This window comes from Suncus etruscus, chromosome 9 (assembly GCF_024139225.1).
Source record: "Suncus etruscus isolate mSunEtr1 chromosome 9, mSunEtr1.pri.cur, whole genome shotgun sequence".
In the NCBI taxonomy this organism is placed as follows: Eukaryota; Metazoa; Chordata; class Mammalia; order Eulipotyphla; family Soricidae; genus Suncus; species Suncus etruscus.
This window is the reverse complement of record NC_064856.1, coordinates 72,377,840-72,397,687: the sequence shown is the minus strand read 5'-3', so window position 1 is coordinate 72,397,687 and position 19,848 is coordinate 72,377,840. Positions and strand designations below refer to the sequence as shown.

The following is a 19,848-nucleotide window of genomic DNA, read 5'->3' as shown; positions in this document are numbered from 1 at the left end:
ATTTATGTAAATGACCTAAAGCAAGTGTTTGAAACTCATATTTTTCATCCTTACAGGCACTTGGTAACAACTACTATGAAGAGGTTTTCAACAGGATGATGTGTAGCCCTAAAGAGGACTGGGTGTATAGTTATGAGAGGTAGTGAAGGATCACTGTCCTCTTGCTCAGCATCATAACGGTTTAGTCAGTGAACTGCCTGGGAAACCCAGGACTCAAAAAAACCACAAAAACAACAGAGTTTGGATAATAAAATACTGATCTCTAAACTGATTGCAAGTTTCCCAGACTCATGTCTATTCCTGTGGAATATAAATTGAAGATAAGACAAGTAGTAATGTATGGAAATTTTATTTAAAATATATGAGGGGGGCGGAGTGGTGGCTCAAGCAGTAAAGCATTTGCTTTGCCTGCGCTAGCCTAGGACAGGCCGTGGTGGTTCAATCCCCTGGTGTCCCATGTGATCCCCCCAAGCTAGGAGCGATTTCTCAGCGCATAGCCAGAAGTAGCCCCTGAGCGTCACTGGGTGTGGCCCAAAAATAAACAAACAAAATAAAATAAAATAAAATATTTGAGAGAGGAGAGAAAAAGAAGAGAAAATCTGATACACAGTGGATTTTTCCAGAGAGAGGCATTGTAAAGAAATTACAGATCCCAAATTCAGAAACAGGTAACTCCAAAAGTGTTGTGAATGCCAAAAATTAAAGGGAAAAGGAAGCTGCACTGATTTCCTTGCAGGCAACAGAGCAAAATACCATCCCCCAAAGTCACCAGGAGTGCAATCAGGAGTAAGCCCTGAACATCACTAGGTGTGACCAAAGAAAAATAAACTAAAATAATAAAATAAAATAAAATAAAATAAAATAAAATAAATGAATAATAAAATAAAATAATAAAGGAGGCACACCCAGTGGCTTCCATGTAACTTCCAAGATAGAGTGCACCCCATAAAATTTCCCCATAATAGGTAGGTGCAGGTGACTCTGAAACAAAATGAAGTTTAAGCACCTCATTTTCCTAGAGCAGATCTTTCAGGGTGTTTCCAAACTGCCTCTTTGGTGTCTACTGCAAGAGAATTGTGAAAGAAGAACATTTGGATTATACCTTAATGGGTCCTTGACTGGAATTTGTGGGGTCCTTTAAGCCAACTCTGACTTTTTTGAAATCTACTTAAACTTGCCAATACTCCTCAGAAACCAAGTTTGTAATCCTGACTAGCTCAGTTTCCTTTTAAGTTCTTTCTTTTCTTTCCTTTCCATTTCTTTTCTTTTCTTTTCTTTTTTTCTTTCTTTTCCTTCTTTTCTTTTCTTTTCTTTTTTCTTTTCTTTTCTTTTCTTTTCTTTTCTTTTCTTTTCTTTTCTTTTCTTTTCTTTCTCTTGGGGCCATATCCAGCTGTGCTAAGACTACTACTCTTGGCTTTTCCCTCGGGAATCAATCACGGGGCTCTCTGGAGTACCAGGGTTCAAATCTGGGTTGGCCTTGAGCAAGGCAAGTTATAGTACTAAACTTTTGCTCCAACTCAAATATATTGTTTCTACCAGATCCAACTCAGAAGCCCGATATATTATATAGTAAAAGCTCCTCTGAGAAACATGAACTGAGCCCTTCATTCTAAGTCATCATGAGCTTATCCATTGAACATCTATATGTGTTCCTTAGGTTTATTGAAGACTAATTTAACTTTACAAGGAATTCTTTTTATTATGACAATAGTCGGAAACTAACCTGAGATAAATAAATGTGCTGTAAGTTTCCTTTTGGGAAAAAAAAACAAATATAGCAAATAATAAACTAATATAGTCCATAGAAAGAGTGAAGTATAGGCCCTATGCGTTCACAGGTAGAGGGACACTAAAATAGATTTAATACTACCAATTATCAAGTGAGAAGATAAAGTTCCTCTTGCATGTAGGGATGCAAAGGACAGCTAATAACTGCAAGAGGTATTCTTGAGTGGTTTATTCAGAAGAGAAAAGAATAGTAATTTAAATGACTCTGCACTTTATTACTTAGATTACTTAATACTAATTACTTCCCAATTGACAAAGAATATTTGCTGTGAGGTGAAATATCTCGATTCTACTCTTCTTATAAGTTTCTAATTTGATTTAGATTTTAATTATATTTTTTCAAAGTTCTTTTCCCATAGATATTTTACTTGGAGAAGCTTTATATATTCCTTCATTTGTATAAGAGCTTTAGAATTTCCCCAAAGACACAATTATTACAGAATAGCTCACTTGGGCCAGGGACATAGCTCAGTGGTGGTGTATGGGCCTTGCCTTGTGAGGACTTAGGTAAATTCACAAGAGCAAATATCTCTATAAACTTGATTAGGAAGCCAAAATGCTACTTAAGTTTTTTTAATCCACATAATTTTGTTGACTCTAGATTTTTGTTATTTAAAGACCTCACCTGTTATGTAACTGTGTGTGTGTGTGTGTGTGTGTGTGTGTGTGTGTGTGTGTGTGTGTGTGTGTGGTTAGAACAAAAGTTCAACCTTTACACATCTGAGGCACCTGCTCTATCACTCATTGAGTCATATTTTTGGCCAATTAAATAAAGTTTAAAATAATTCTTACTTATTTTGTTGTTAGATTAAAAATTTATCTCATTAAATTCTCAATTCCAACCACTTAAATTATACACTTAGTGGTATTGACTATATACACATTATTTTGAAATTATTACCACTACTATCTAGGTCTTTGCCTTTGTATCGGGGTATTTAGAAATGTACACTATGTGAGGATAGCAATTATTTTTCAAGGTAGTTTTTTATTGAATAAAACTTGCTTAGGAAGCTGTTAGAGGGACCAGAGTGATAGCACAGTGGGTAGGGCATTTGTCTTGCATGTGGCTAACCTGGCTTCAATCCCTGGCATCCTATTTCATGTCCAAGCCTGCCAGGTGTAATTTCTGAGCAGAGTTAGGAGTAACAACTGAGTGCCACCAGGTGTCCCTCCCCCACAAAAAAAGGTAAAAGAAAAAGAGGGGAAATAAGTGTTTAAGAAAGAATACTGGCCACTCAGAGTGGAAATAATTAGGCAAAGATACATATAGATAATCAAGTGAGATACATGTTCAAAGAACAGATAGCTTTAAAATAGATATTTTGAAGAAGAAAATCATAAAGGAAATGCATACTATTGGATTGTGTTTATAGAAAAATTCTAAATAATCTATAGATATATTAAATAGGTTTATCATGTCTGGAGTGATCAGCTGGTAAGAAAAAATTCATTCCTATTATGTTCTTTTTGTGTAGCTAAATGTAACAAAAGTTTGGCTATTCAAGTGTGAGTTCTAATAATTTGGGTAATGGCTTTTGGTCCTTGGTTTACCGACTGTATAATTTGGAAAAGCAAAGTCTATTTATGTATGTGAGAAGAAAGTGTTTTAAAACATTAACATTGAATAAGGCCCTACTCTGTGCAATGGAATTATAAAAATAATAATCAATTATGCAAATCATTGTATAGATAATTTCTCTTTGGGAAGAACACAATAATTTATTAAGGCTAAATAAAGATATTGTATTAGTTTTTCTCAGTATTTGATATGTTCCTACCTTGGTATGCAGTTTCACTTCATCTATGAATGTGGATTAATTTGTTTTCAAAATCCATTTTTAAATATTGTGCTTTACAATGCAGTTATTAATAGAGTTGTTTGACATATTCAGTGTTCTAACATTAATCCCTCTACTAAAGCAACCTTCCTTCCTTCATCATTGTCTCTACGGTTTCTGGTTTCCCACCCATCAAAAACAAGCCTGCCCTTTCAGCAGGCACAAAATAATTTATTTCATATTGTTTGTTATAATTAAATGGGTAATAAAATGATCAAAAATGCTTTAGTAAAAAATTATAAAAATAATTATAACACAATGAGGTCATTAAAGTCATTATCTGAGAGTTAAGAAACCTGTTGCTAGTTAAGTCTTCTGTATTAATAATTTTGTTTATTGAACTTACCTTATGTCTATACTACTTTCCTATCTAATTAGATATACTACTACTGAAATGTCATTCTTGCAGAATTTGGAGGTGTGGCACTACTGCACATGTGGCCATATGCTCCAAAATATATGTAGAACAGAGTCAATGAGTTTTAGTGCTTGGTTGGACTTGCATCTCTTCTGAGATTAGTGGTGAAGCTGTGAAGCTGAGACATTGTTTACATAGAAGGACTGTCTGGAAATGTGGATTAATATACATAGCTAGGAATATAGATCTAATTTGCTTAAAAAGGAAACATTTGTTTCCCACTCTTAGAATTTTGGATATAGCCTTATTTTTTGCAATAGAATTTCTAATGCGCTGTATTTTCAATTATTTTTTGTTATTTAGATGGCTATGTTCTCCTGGAGTTACATTTTTTGAATTAAGTGATTATAAAATATTGTTATTAGGTCAGAATACTCTGAGTGGAGAGTCATATAAGCGAAAGATGAGCTCAGAACCTTGCACATATATGCAAGATAGAGTCAGATCTCTGGCCTAACTTTAAATTGAGTATTTTAAGTCTGTGTTGTCTTTGTATTTTGGCATTTTAAATTTTCTTTAGAGTTAGTATTTTCTTTGGGGGGGGGAAGGTTTCACACCTGGCTGCGCTTAGGGGTTATTCCTAGTTCTGTGCTAGAAATCACTTTGGGCAGGCACAGGGGATCATATGGGATGCCGGGATTCGAACCACCATCTGTCCTAGATCAGCTGCATACAAGGCTAACACCCTACCACTATGCTCTCTTCAGCCCCTACAGTCAGCATTAACTCCACTCCTATGTTTTTCCCTTTTTTTCTTTCTCCATGATCTCTTTCTCACAAACACACATATATACACTTCAATAAAAATCTCCCAATATTTTCATCTCCCTTTTTATACTGTATTGCTTAATAAAATATGGAAACATTTATGTTAACATACCAACTTGTACAACACCATTTCAATGCTCCCTAGACAATGGTAGTCCAAGAGTGATTGTGTAATCACTGCATCTCTGGTATGTGAGTTTTGCAAGTCTGAGCAAGAAATCTGCTATAAAATATATGTCAAGATGCTGTTTACACCTCTGCATTTTGAATAGAATAATGTTCCTGTTAATACTGGACCCTAAAACACTAATTGAGTCTCAGTAATGTAAAATATGCTTCATCTACAATACAGGTATACTTTTGAAACCTGCAAGGAAACCCCAGGAAATATTATGAGTTATCTAATGATTATGCCTTTTGATTACCACTTACATTTCTAATTGGAAGGTGGAACAGATGGTGACAACCTTATTGAATATAATATGTCCATCATAATAGCCTATTCTGCCAAGTCATCCTTCATGAGAAAAAAGATGCATTAGAGAGATACTCTGGTTTTCAAATACCAATGATGAGCTCTGTGGGATGGGCAATTACATAGAGAGTAGAGTGGGAGGTTTATGGCCTTGGATGCAGCTGTTTTGTGAAACTCAGGACACCTGTTGCTCTCTGCCCAGGAGGAAAATAGAGACATGAAATTGGAAGGCTGCAGCTGATTGATTATTAGCGTCACAACTCCAACACAGAAAACATTCCTCATCATTTTCAGTGAGACTTACAACTCCCTAAACAGTCCTTTAGTTCTGAAACTTACTCAGGATGGAAAAATCAACTATAAACTATGTTATGTCTCCTGTTTGAATCAAATTCAAACATAGGAAGTATCTGTATAAATATAAATTGATGTAACTTTATTCATTCTAATTAGATGCTTTCTGAATGAAGCAAGAGATAGTTTTTCCATGGGTAATGTCTCACTGAAAAACTTCAATGAGTGTAGCAACTATAACAAATTAAAGTAAAATTGGTATAATTCATATAATGCCATAGGTAGAAAACAAAAAACAAAGTTCTGGAGAAAGAAAGCTCAGCGCTGTGCACCATGTCGTTGCCCTCCGAGGGGAAACACGAGACCAAAGCCGGACACCCGCTTGCCGTGAAGGCCGGTGGGAAGCATTTCGTGCAGAAACACCCTCACTCTGGAAACGCCAAAGAGGAGAAGGACAAGGAGGACCAGGAGTGGGAGACTTCCAGCTTCGTCAAACCCACCATCATGATCTCTGGAGTCGTGGCCCGGGGTGACAAGGACTTCCCTCCTGAGGCCGCCCAAGTCGCCTACCAGAAGCCTCATGCCTCCATGGACAAGCACCCCTGCCAGAGACCCCAGCATATCTAGCAACCCCGAAAATGACTGGCCTCTCCCATGCTACAGCTGCGAGGAAGAGGGTCTCCCCCCAATACCACTCCCAGGGAACACCCCTTTCCCCTTGATGTGCCCGAATCTGAGACTAGCAGCCAGCAGGCCCCTGGCCTCGTTTTAAGGGTCCCTGGCGGTCATTTGAGGGGCGTCATGTCCACACACACCCTGTACAGGGTCTGTTAAGCAAAACATACCAGAACCCAAGTCAAATCCAGTTGAACCAAAGTATAGCTTAATTCTATTTCATTTGTCACCACCCCAAACCTTCCATGCAAGACACAGGACCCCTGGGGAGAGCAGGGAGGGGCTTGGGCTATTGTCTTTCTGGGGCCTCTGTGATCTCCCTCGACCCTAGTCTTGTCCCTGACACTTTTTTAGTCCCCTGAACAGTACTGGGGGTCACTTTCTGAGCACGCCCCCAAGAATTGCTGGGTGTAACCCAATCTCCTCCCCCCCCCCAAAAAAAAAGGAAAAAGAAAGGAGGAGCCAGAGAAATAGCACAGCTGTAGGGTGTTTGCCTTACATGCAGCCAACACAGGAGGGACTCTGGTTCGATTCCCAGCATCCCACATGGTCCCCCAGCCTGCCAAAAGCAATTCTGTGTGCAGAGCCAGGGGTAACCCTTGAGCACCGCCAGGTGTGACCCCCCCCCACCCACATACAAACACAATAAAAGAAAAAAAAGAAACAAAGGGGCTAGAAATAATACAACTCTTAAGGTATTTGCCTTACATCCAGACGACCCAGATTCAAATTTCGGCACCATGTGTGTTTTCCCTGAGCACCACCAGGAATCATTCTTGAGCACAGAGCCAGGAAGGGCTCCTGGGCCCCACCTAGAGGCAACCTCAAGCAAAAGTACCAGAAGACAGTCTGAACTGGATGGAGTTAAGATAAGGGACCAGTTGCTATGCGTCTTGGGACCATAAAGTCTCATACCCAGAAGAGGAAGAAACATGGACGAGCTCCCAGGAAGTCTTGAGCATCCCCCGGAAACTTTCCCATCCATGGATCACTAGGAAAGCCACTGAAAGCCAGTCCTTTTTCTGCTCTGTCCCAGCTGTCACTGGCACCTTTGGCAGTGTGTCTAGAGGGGCATCGCAGCAAGGCCCCAAAGCTAGCCTCGCCCCCAAACCCAGAGTTTCTGCCTGTGCACTTCAGTATCCAGCTGCAGAGCAGCTGTGAATTGGCTGGGCAGGGAAGAAGCATTCAACCGGTTCTAAAATGCAGGGACCATTTTCAGCCCCGGGCAAGTGGAAGCAGCAGGGTCTGCAAGTAGCACCCAGTGGTCCATGGCACTGTTATGGACCTCCTGCCTCACAGCACCCCACAAGCTATGTTCAGTGCTCCTGTCTGCCCTGCCCTGAACTGTGTGTGCCTGGAAAGAAGTCTGTGGTTTTCTGGGTGCTCCCGTATAAGTGCTCTCGGATGAGGCAGGAGCACCCATGGGAGGGGCGCTCATGTTTTAGATCTCCGAGGTGCTGGGGTCTGTATTATGGAGTCTGGGAGGAAATGGGATATGACCGATAAGAAATAGATCCTGGAAATTCAGGAAAAGCATGAGTTGGGCCAGCAGAGGCTCGTCGCCGAATCTGCCAAGGACATTGGCACCCTCAAACCTGTACCCTGCCCGCAACAGATGTGGCCCCATTCTGTGCCTTTCGCCCAGCCTCTAAGCCCCTGAGTTGCAGAGCACTGTGTACAAAATCGGCTCCTGGCATGAGTCATTTACTGCCTGTGGTGATAATAATAAATAAGAGCCCGAAAAAAAAAAAAGCAAAGTTCTTATAAATGCTATGTCTGTGTTCATTTCTCAGATTATTATAGTCTTTACAAAAACCAAATATTTTGGGACTTATACTTGATAGTGACATTTACTCTCAATTTAGGTTTGAACTAGTAAAAAATATTATCAATATACTGGTTAATTATTTATTTCCTTTCAATGGGTTCCTAAGCAGAGGTTTGGGCTCTCACTGACAATTTTAAGCCAACAAAGAAAGTTGTACAATGAGGACATTTGGGAGACCCTGGTGGTGCTGGTGGCCTCTACTTCACACCCACAGTACTCGGGAGATCATGTGGTACAGTTATAGAATTGGGGTAAAACCGGGACTTGGGAACTGGCATAGTAGACTTATACTCTAACTTTTGTAATATCTCCCAGCTTTGGTTATTTTCTTTTCGAGGTTGTAAATAAAACATTGCCTCTCCTCCTACCAAAGGAAACAAAATAATATCCTTAAACAAAAGCAAAAACTAATCAAATGCCCTATTACTTTCCATTAAGTTTCTGCTTGGAACTTCTTTGCATTCTTTTCATGTTGCAATGAAATAAGCTCTGGCTCTCAGTGGCTATTTCGGCCTATTTTTGTTAATGTAATAACTATTTTTTCCATTATACACCCAAGATAACATGAAGTTCCCTTTCAAAATTTGGCAGGTATTTCTTTACCACTTACTTATTTTTCTTTTATAACAGCAGGCGTGTATATTAATAAAATAGAAACACCATAATAAAAAATAAAAAATTTAAAAATGTATAGAAATTTGTCCATGTTAAGATTTTGTTGTATTTTTTCCAGTTATTTTCTATGCACACACTTAGAATTCTTAAAAAATCATTATGCTACACCTGGCCTGTCATGTTAATCTGCTGTTTGTTACCCCACCCTTCCAGATGAGTTTAATCTGACAGCACTAGCCCTACTTGGAAAGGGAGGCTGGTCCCTTTCCTTCCAGCTAGGTCCAAGCTTGTTTACACGGTGATTGTATCAATTGCAGTATTCATTTCAAGTAGTATTGGAAGTCCTCATGAGAGATATTAGGCAAGAAAATTAAATTAAAAAGCATATACATTTTAAAGGAAGATATTAAAGTGTCAATATTTTCTATATGATATATTGGAAAATTCTAAATGTACAATACAAAAACTTGTAAGTCTTAACAAATGAATTCAATAAAGTTGTCCACTGTAAAATCAATATAAAAAAGGTTAGAATACCTATACTCAAAATAAAAATGAATGGAAATAAAAATTATGAAACAATATTATGATATAGTTGGTAATAATTCTACTTGCCATTTTGTTGGAACAAGCAACATAAAGTAAATTTGTAGACCTTATAAAAGGGCAGACTTGGGTAATTGGTGGGAAAACTGGGGACAATGGTAGACAGAAAAATCAACATGATGGTGGGATTGGTGCTGAAATATTGAATGCCTGAAACAACTGTACTATGAAGAGCTTTGTAAATCAGTGATTAAAATATTAAATAATATATGAATAGGCTTACAGAAGTAAATAACTAGAAATAAACATAACTAAGGAGAAATATATCTGTATTGTGAAAATAAAAAGAATGTGATATTATGCAGTTAACTATTATGTAATCAATAAATTGAATCCTTACTTGTATACCCAGAGCAACCATAATGTCAGTTGTACCTCAGTTTATAGAAAGAAGAAAATAGAAATAAATAACCATAAATAGACTGGGAAATGAGAATCTAAAATAAAAATGGAGCCAGTAAGATAAATAGACCATCTTAACTACAACAGAAAACTTCATAGAAGAAAAGTATAAATGACCTTACATTAAATGAGCATAGCACATGAAGAAGGAGATAGAGGATATTAACAATTATTAAAAAGTAACCTATTTGAAGCAGGTTATTGCTATCAAAAGGAGACAGGAGGAGACTGACCATAATAGTGTGTCTTCCTTGTGTATAGTTGACCTGTATAGATTCCCAAAACCCCATATTGTCCTCTAAGCACTGTCACAAGGAATTTTCTAGTTCAAAGCCAGGACTAACAGCTGAGTAACTGTGTGGCTAAAAATAACAATAATAAAAACAAAAACGTGGGGGTAGGGCAGGATCCCAAGAAAGGAGATCATAGTGTCTGAGTAAATATACTTAATCAGATAGGAGTAAAGAGCAAAAGTGACTTTGTTAAAAAAAAAAAAAAAAAAAAAAAATCTCGGGGCCGGGCGGTGGCGCTGGAGGTAAGGTAAGCCTTACCTGCGCTAGCCTAGGAGACGGACCGCGGTTCGATCCCCCGGCGTCCCATATGGTCCCCCAAGCCAGGAGCGACTTCTGAGCGCATAGCCAGGAGTAACCCCTGAGCGTCACCGGGTGTGGCCCAAAAACCAAAAAAAAAAAAAAAAAAAAAAAAAAAATCTCAATAAATTTGTTTCTTAGTAAGCTCTTTTAGGCTCCAACTTAATAATCCCAGGGTTGTGTATGGCTTAATTGAAAGAATTATTTGCTTTATCTCATATTCAGATCTATAAAGCCAAATACATCCAAGAACTTTAACTTTTATGACTGGACATACCCTGAAATTAGAGTTCAACTATACATTCTTGTCTAAGGTATTTCCTTCTGCATATCTACATTTATTAAAACTCTTATACCAGGAATTTATTATTTTGTTTTATTTAATAATTTTATATTAAAACACAATGACTTACCAACTTGTTCATAATATAGTCATATAGTCAATAAATGTTAAAACACCAATTTCACCACCAGTGTGACCATCCCTTCATCAGTGTCCCCAGTTTTTCAACCACCACCCTTTCCTATCTTCTTGTAGGCACAAAAATATATTTTGTATTGTTTGTTACAACACAGAGGCAAATTGAATGATCAAAAATTAGATAAACAAGATTCTATTGAAATAATTGCTATACCTCTTTTTGGTGTTACTAAATCAGTGCCTAAGAATTTATTGGACAGCTATTAAAAATAACCACCATCATATAATAACCATGAGAATGAAAAAATAAAAGAAAATAAAAATAATAAAGAAAAAAGAGAAAAGAGAATAAAAAGAAAAAATAGATAAAAGAAGTAAGGAAAAAAAAACAAAAAAAAAAGGAAGGATGGCTGGTGAGGCAAGATTTTGTGCTGCCCCCCCTTTTTTTGCATAGGCATAGTAAATATTGGGGAAATTAAAAAGAGAATTCCCTTGGCCTAAGCGATACAAGTTTTCTTTACCCTTGAACTTGGAAACAACTAAAGGCTCCATACACACTCATTTTCACACCCCAAGGTCTTTATATGGTGCTTTATATGGAGCCAGGAAACTTTCCGCTCAGTTGTGTATGATAATACCAGCTAGAGATCTTGGTATTTGCTCAGTCATAGGATAAAGGCTAGGATAGAGTCTTTCTTCTAGAAGTTCTGTTCCATCATTGTTATTGTAATCAGTTTTCTGTAATTATTGGTCTTGTTTTTTGCTCAGATCCTAGGACAACGCATAAAATGTAGTCTTTCATTCTGGTTCCAGAAGTTCTGCTCAGTCTGAGTTGTCAAAGTCAGACCTCTGGAATTAGAGATCTTTGTGTTTGTACAAATCCTAGGCTAGGATCTTTCTTATTGGTCCCATGATAGGTTCTGCCCAGTCATGGTAGTCAAAGTCAGTCTTCTATAGTTAGCAATCTTGGTTTTTGCACTGAGCAAAGGACGATGTGTCTTCTGATTTCATCTTACCTTTAAGTGATGAGGTAGAGCAACCAGCTCTTAGATCAAGTTGTTGCCATTTCCTCGTTGTCAGGATGTCATATCAAAACTGTTGCAAGTTGGTGCCAGAACAGTATTAAGAATTTCCCAGGGGGTAGTTTGGGTCCTGGTGCTGTTGCAGGGAACTATGTCGGTTCTACCTTTGGGACCTGGGGTTCTGGGTTGGATGGTCATTGTACAATCACATGGAGTCTAATTGGGTCCACATGATACATGTTCGGGTGAGAGTCGCCCCTGTATTATAAAATGTATGGGTTCTTATCCCTAGTAGATAAGAGATTGTTTCTGTGCATAAGATTTCCCCTTTTTTAGAGTGTCTATGTGAAAGGGAATAGTGTCATATTATATTGCTGGTGCATTTGGGGGTAAAAATGACAGACTACACAATCTCTGTGCCCTGGTTTTGACTTTAGCTTTATTCCCAGGTAAGACTTTTTCTTGTAGGTTTTTGTACCAAGCAAAACCAAAATAGGTGAAGTTAAAGAAAAAAAATAAAAATAGAAGAAATAAATAAAAATAAATTTGAACAAAGTTATTAAAAGAAAATAAGTGATGGAGAAGGCAACCTCTACATTTGGGAATAAACTCACTAAGAGGTATTATTATAGAGATATTCAACATACAGAGGAAATATAGGCATCCGCATTATGTCTTTTGAGATATTCTTGTGGGGGAGATCTCCTATTTTAATGGGCTGAGACGAACTGTAAAATTTTGAGATGTCCAGAATTTATTGATCTAAAATAAATTTAGTTAGGCAGGTTTAGGCAGGGAGCAGGGAGGTGAGCTGTTTCTGTCTGAGGGGATAGGGTGTGATGCTAAGCTGTAGTGGTTTATGCAGAAAAGGAATCGGGTTCCATCCATTCTGAGAATTTCACAGGAATGTAAGTATGGACCAGATTATCTGGGAAGTATCAGTGGAGATGGCAATTGTTTTTCTTATGGAGCTTGGTAGAAGAGCTAGCCATTTTTCTGCTGGGGAGAGGGCTGCTGAGGTTTCTAGCAGTGGGATAGGAGTAGGGGCACTTGACTCAATTCTGAAAATAGTCTCAGAGTTTTCAGCTCTACATATTTTCTCCCTTGGGATGATTTAGTTGTTTATATTATTTGAGTTCATTTGAAGGACTAAGCTATATCTGTTAGAGAGTGTAGTGTGATATCTGTATATATCTGTAGAGAGTGGTGCTGGGCTGCTGTGGTTCATGCAGAAGAATCTGCCTCCAGTTTCTGAGAATGACACAGTGGTATGAGCCTAGACTGGACAATCTCAGAAGTTTTGGCAGCCATTTTCTTTTCAAACTTGGTAGAGGAGTCATGCTGTTTTTCTTCTGGCAAGATGATGGAATTTCTTGAATGTTTCACTTTTTACCGAATTCTATAAAATCCTTATATAACAGAAATCATGGGAGACAGAGGTCATTGTGCTATATCTGGTGGCACTCAGTGTTTACTCTTGACTTTGTGCTCAGGAATCACTCCTGACAGTGCTTGAAGAATCAAAATTTATACAAAGAATGGAACCTGATTTATTCACTGTCAATAAGTACCTAAACCTTTATACTATCTCTCTGGCCCAAACAGTTCTTATTTTTCTCTCTATTCTAAAAGCTTAGCTCAAATATTTATACATTTATATACAATTTATAAATTCAGTATATTCGAGGATTTGGGAGCATGAAAGTAAAGAGAGATATGATTCCTGTATTTGCAGAATCTAAATTCTCACAGAAAAGAATACTCTTAAAAGAATCACTATAATAAATAATTAGAAAATGCTTTATAAATGCATTTTAAATAGTGTTGCTTTGCTGTCAAAGAAACACTTCTATAATTTTTATTGTTTCACCTCCTTAGGCTGAATATGACTTAAAATAGAATTCAAAATAATTAGTTGAAATTGTGTGTGCAAAACTTTCTGTTATGAATTTATAATGACCAATCACATAGCTACGAAAAGCTAGTTTTGTCTGGAGGCTCACAAGCTTTTAAAATGACACTTTCTGCAGTGTCACTGCACAAATCAGTCACAGGTGAAAGATGTCTGATTAGATGGCAATCAGGAGAAGAATAATGAACATCAAAATTAAATATAAAATAAGAAAGAAATTCAAAAGCAATATCCAACAGAATAAGCCTGTTTACTTCTTTTGGTAAGTACTCAGATACTTCCAATTATAAACAGGTTAGATTTTTCATGGCACACATCATATCAAGTAATTATTTTATTTTGTAATAAAAAGACATTGTATTGAACATGGAACTGGATATCTCTCCAGGAAGCTGTACAACCTTCAAGAAGAAGATAACAAGCATATCTAACTATAAGCCATTATATCTGTTCTGCATATCCTGATGGTATAATCTAGAATTTCACAATTATGACTGCATATGTGAACACTTGAAATATTTTTTTTAAAAAATGCATAGGTCCCAAGTGGGGAGATAGTAGAATGTTGAAATCATATGCAAGGCAGCATTTGGGTCCATTCTCCTCACTGTAGGAGGGATAGCCTGGTTATAGCCTTGAAGGCTCCCAGATCACTTTTTTTTTTTCAGACCACTTTCAAAGTGTACTTGGTAGTGTCTGTGTTAGGTGGCTGTTCACTGCACAAAAAAGAGGACACAGAGAGGAGTGTGTAAGGACAGATTTATTAAGGCTCAGCACCAAAGGCCCAAAAGTCAGAAAGAGACTTGGAGTCTCGAACAAAGAAAAAGCAATCAATTTATATACAATTTGGGGGGACTTCCTCACCCCAATTATCATTACCAGTAATTTACCTAAAGTAAAGCTAATATATAGAAACAGCAATTAGGAAATTCTGACAGGATTGTAACATACATTGGTTTTTTTCTGCTTTATTCTGCTTTTATTCTGCTTAGTCATGGTGCCCTGCAGCCTCAATGCAAGGATCTAGCCAGTCTGGCCAGTATGGCCCTATTGTCATTTGGAATCTATGGCTTATGCAGGGCCAAGTTACACCTGAATCAGAGGTTATAAATAGCACTCTATCTTGGGTTCTTGCATTAGCTCAGAGTAGACCCCACTCCCTTGAGCACTACTTGGGAACCATTTCCCTTCAAATAAATAACCTCAGTTCCCTGTTTGTCAAGAATTCAGGGTTAATTGGCCTGGGTTTGACTTGAAATAACACTTATTAGCATTTGAAATTATAGCTGTTACCAAGACAATGAAATAGCTCATTTTGGTTTTCCTTATTTGTTTACTGTTAGAAGACATTCAACTAATAACTAACCAAGAATAAGCCAACACTAAGAGAACCCAAAACTCCGAATAAAGTTAAAGAGGCCAACACAGTCAATTGGATTGGTACCTTCAAACTCTGTCCAAAGGTCAAAGAAAGTGAGACAAACAAGAAAGATTAATAAGAAAGCAAAGAAAAAGAAGGCAGTGGTCTAAATAAAATCAGAATCATGAATTGATACAAAAGACCTTAATTATGTATGAGTATCTGACTTTTGGAGTTAAGTATTCATAGTAGAAATATAGATATCTAATTTTTAATATTTCTTTGCTGCCTTCTTACAGTTACAAAGACTCTACTATAGTATTTGTTTATTTTTACCCTCAGTAAACTCAAAAAAAAAAAAAAAAAGCCAAGAAGATTTTGCTTTTATATAAAAGACAAAGCAAATCCCTACCTGGTTTATTTTGCATCAAGCCCTTCTAATGGTGAAATTGGCACCTTCACACTCCTTCCCAGGAATTTTTATAAAAGCTGTGAATTAATCATATCATTATCACTCCACCTTTCACACAGTAGTGTTATTTTAGGCTTTATATACAATTTGGTATGATTTGGTAGATTATTTTCTTTAGATATGGGAACACTCTAAAAGTGTTCTATATAAATTAATAGTAATTGCTCTCTTTATTTTAAGCTATTTAAAGTTCCCAGAAATACCCTACTTTTTTATTATTGGAGAAAAACTATACCTATTTTAATAATAATACTTCTATGAACTTAGGTTGATTTTTTTTTCTGCCTTAGTTTTCATCTCTTTAAAATGAAATAGTAGTAATTCTCCAAAGTAAGATAGTTCTAATGGTAAAGAAATTTACTTATATCAAGGACTCACCAGCAGGCTCAGACTATATCTTTATCAGTTTATAATAGTCTATAAGCAAACTTGATTGTGTCTAGCTCTGAGAGTTCATTTGTTTTCCCCACCATATCTTTGTCTGAGTAAAACATTTCTCAATGGTGTCTGTGAATGTTATACAGTTACCAAAGATTATGTACATCATACATTGACAAATGGCAACATCATTTAGTAAGTAATATTAATTAACAATTAAATACCATAATTAATATTATAAATTAATAATTAACCTAATAAATATCACATACTACCTTTTTAAAATAAGTTCAGAATAAGAGAGGTACATAAAATAAAATGGCAGGAAGGTTTTCAGTTTTAAAAGAGAAACAGAAGCAGAGAGTCCAAAAATAAGGTACTTGCTTCATATGTGTCTTGCTCCAAATCAATCCCTGTTACTTTATATGATTTCCTAAGCTATTCCAGGAGTGATGCCTGAGGACAAAGCCAGATATATGTAAGCAGTGAACACAATTTGTAAATAGTCCAACATACCCCCGCAAAAAGAGAAAGCAAATCTAAGCTTCCTCTGATATTTTTGCCATAGACCCTATAATCTTTTCCAAAAAGAATTGATCATAAATGCCTGAAATTTTATTGACAACTAAATAAATAATTTCAACATAATATGTTAAGTGTGTCTGGTTTAGTCAGCTTGCAACTGTTTGGTGTTTTTGACTAGCCCTTTCAGAAATTCTCATGCTTAGCCAATCACTGAACTAATTGAAAGATCTTGGTATTTGTATAAAATTCAAATCTGAACTCCATAACAGTAGATGTGTGACCTTCCTCAAATTGGCCATGGTTTCCAAAACTGTAATCTAGTACTAAATAGTCATAGTGATGAAGACTAAATATAAGTTGCCACTGTTTATTTGATTTCTTTGCTTTTAAGAGAACAATTATAATTCTTCTGATTATTTTATTTTATTTCCTTACCTTTAGGGAATAAAGAACTTTCTTTTTTTTTTTTTCTTTTTTGGTTTTTGGGCCACACACAGCGTTGCTCAGGGGTTACTCCTGGCTGTCTGCTCAGAAATAGCTCCTGGCAGGCACGCGGGACCATCTGGAACACCGTGATTCAAACCAACCACCTTTGGTCCTGGATCGGCTGCTTGCAAGGCAAACGCCACTGTGCTATCTCTCCAGGCCCAGAATAAAGAACTTTCAACATCCTTAAAAAAATCTACCAAGACTTGGAGTACAGTGTTACTTTCCAGACTTCAATTTGTAGTGGATTTCTGTCTGTGGTTATGAGGCTTCCCAACTGTAGAAAGTAGGAAATACTTTCTCTCTTTTCTAGTATTATTGCAAGTACATTTATTATTGCATTTAATAATAGTATTCAAACAGTGGAATTACTCAACTGGTAGGTTTGAACTTTATTTTGACTTATAAGCAAAGCCTACTAAAGATAAACTGCTATTCTAGAAAAGACCATTGCACTCGTATGTTCATTGCAGCACTCTTCACAATAGCCAGAATCTTGAAGCAATTAAAGTATCTGAGAACAGATGTGTAGATAAAGAAACAGTGAAATACTTCACAGTTATCAGGAAAAATAAAACTATAAAATTTGCTTCTAAAGGATTGATATGGAGGTATTATCCCAAGAGAAATGAGTCAGAGAAAGATGAATAGACATAGAACAATCACATTCATTTGTGGCATATTAAACAAGAGAAAGTATAGCATTAATATCAAGAGACAATAGAGGAAACAGTCAGGCAGACCAATATATGGTAGGACCTTGCAATTAGGACAGAGAAGGGACAACTATGACAATAATTTTGGAAGTTATCACTATGACCAAAAACTGGGGGTTGAAAGGAAAGAAAGTAATATCTATGAATACCCCTTCAGTATCAATATTGCACACCACATTGTCTAAACAGTTAAAAAATAAAAGACAAGAGAGACAGAAACAGAAATAGAAAGACAGAAAAAAATATATGCCACAGATACACACAGGGGAGAGAGGAGATAGAGAGAGCAGGAGTTAAATGGGGGATATTGGTGGCAGGAAATGGGCACAGGTGAAGGGTGTTTTATATTGTATGACTGAAACTCAATCATGAACAACTTTGTAATTGTATATCTCTGGTGATTTGATTAAAACGTATTAACATAAAAATGAACTGATATTCTAGGCCACATCTTTAATAAAGTAAAATAAAATAAAAATGCACTGATCTTCTTTTTGAGTCCCGTTCTCTCCCTTGTTCACTTGAATTTGGAAAAGGAGATTACACAGTGCCTAGAGAAGAGTGGGAGCTATAGGAGCTTAGATGTTCATGGTAGGGAAAAACAAACAGTTCAAAAATACCCAACTTCTTACATTTTCACACATGCCTTTAATAGGAGAATTAACTGGGAAAAAGGTTATTTAAAAAATTATAGATTCTTGGGAAGTATTCCAAAAGTACTGAATCTACTGCTAAATAGAAACTTTAATATCTACATTTTGTAAAGCTCTGATGTAATCAGCAACTGGTATTGTAAATTCTTACTGATTGCTCCTGCTTGTTTAACATTTGAGTCATACCAGCATTTTTCTAATTTCCATTCGAATAGCTACAGAAAGAAGGAACTGACTACTAAGAGAGTTTGTATTAATAAAAATGGGTTTTGAGCCAGACTGTTTCCAAATCATGAGTCTGCCATTGTAGCTGCAAGACCTTGAATATATTCCTATGCTCCGTGGCTTTATGAGCTTTATCTGCAAATGACACTAATGTATGACTTAATACCTACATTTATTTCCTGTGACTGACTGCTGCAACAAATTACCATGTGTCTCATGGCTTAAAATGATTCATAAATGTAATACATCACAATTCTAGAGGTCAGAAATCTGAAATCAAGTAGTCAGCAGAATTGGATTTTCTATCGAGAGTTTTAGGGAGTTTCTTCCCATACCTCTTCTAGCTTTTGATAACTTATAAGTCTTCAACTGTATTCACATTATTTTAATCTCTTAGTCAATCCCATTATAGCCTACTTTCTTCTAGGTCTCATAAGAGTACTTATAATAGGACTTTAAAGTCTACCTTAAAATTAGGAATATTTTAAGATTAATTTTTGTCATTTTTTTATTTTATTTGGAAGCCAGAGATCTAAAGGGAAACTATTGATGCTCAAGAATGGCCATAATATTGCTTAGGTGATAGTGGCAATTTAGACTTAAATTCAGGTCAGCAGAGTGCAAGGCAAACATATTAACCCCTATAGAATCCCTTGTATCTATGGAAAGATTCTTTCTTTGTTTTTTTTTTTTTGTTTGTTTGTTTTGGTCCACACCCTGTGATACTCAGGGGTTACTCCTGGCTATGCACTCAGAAATCACCCTGCCTTGGGGGACTATATGGGATGTTGGGGGATCAAACCATGACCCATCCTAGGCTAGCGCTTGCAAGGCAGATGCCTTATGCCGGGGGTCTCAAACTCGCAGCCCGCGGGCCATTTGTGGCCCTCTGTACAACATTTTGTGGCCTGCGGCCGGCCTTCAAATATTGCAGTATTCGCAATTATTTGCTTACCGAATAATCGCAATAAAAATTGCATTAGTAAGAAAAAATTGCAATAAACATTCACATACCCCGAGCAGTTCCATTCAGGGTATGCAATTTTTTTCCTTCTAATGCGATTTTTTATTGCGAATATTTGATAAGCGAATTATCGCGAATACTTTGCACCTAGCGAAGACGTCATTTCCACTGCTCATTCCCAATGTCCCTTGCATTATCAAAGGCCTAAGAGGGAGATGGGAAAGAAGGGAGAGAAGGGAGAGAAGTTAATTACATAATTAGATTTTGTCATACCTTCATCACGTCTTCATCAATGCCTGCAGTGAAGAGAAAGATTGATGACGAACACAGACAATTTCAGGAAAATTGGAAGACAGAGTATTTTTTGTTGACCAAAGGGGCATCCCCACATGTCTTATTTGCTCAGAGAAAGTT

At 36.8% G+C, this 19,848-nt stretch overlaps 1 protein-coding gene across 1 annotated transcript; it reads left to right on the top strand.

Moving 5' to 3' along the window:
* The first annotated feature begins 5,895 nt into the window (after window positions 1–5,895).
* On the top strand, window positions 5,896–6,704 carry LOC126018989 (death-associated protein 1-like). The gene has a single exon (XM_049781110.1). The coding sequence runs from the start codon at window positions 5,918–5,920 to the stop codon at window positions 6,209–6,211; it is 294 nt and encodes a 97-aa protein (XP_049637067.1). The 5' UTR covers window positions 5,896–5,917; the 3' UTR covers window positions 6,212–6,704.
* The last annotated feature ends 13,144 nt before the right edge of the window (window positions 6,705–19,848 follow it).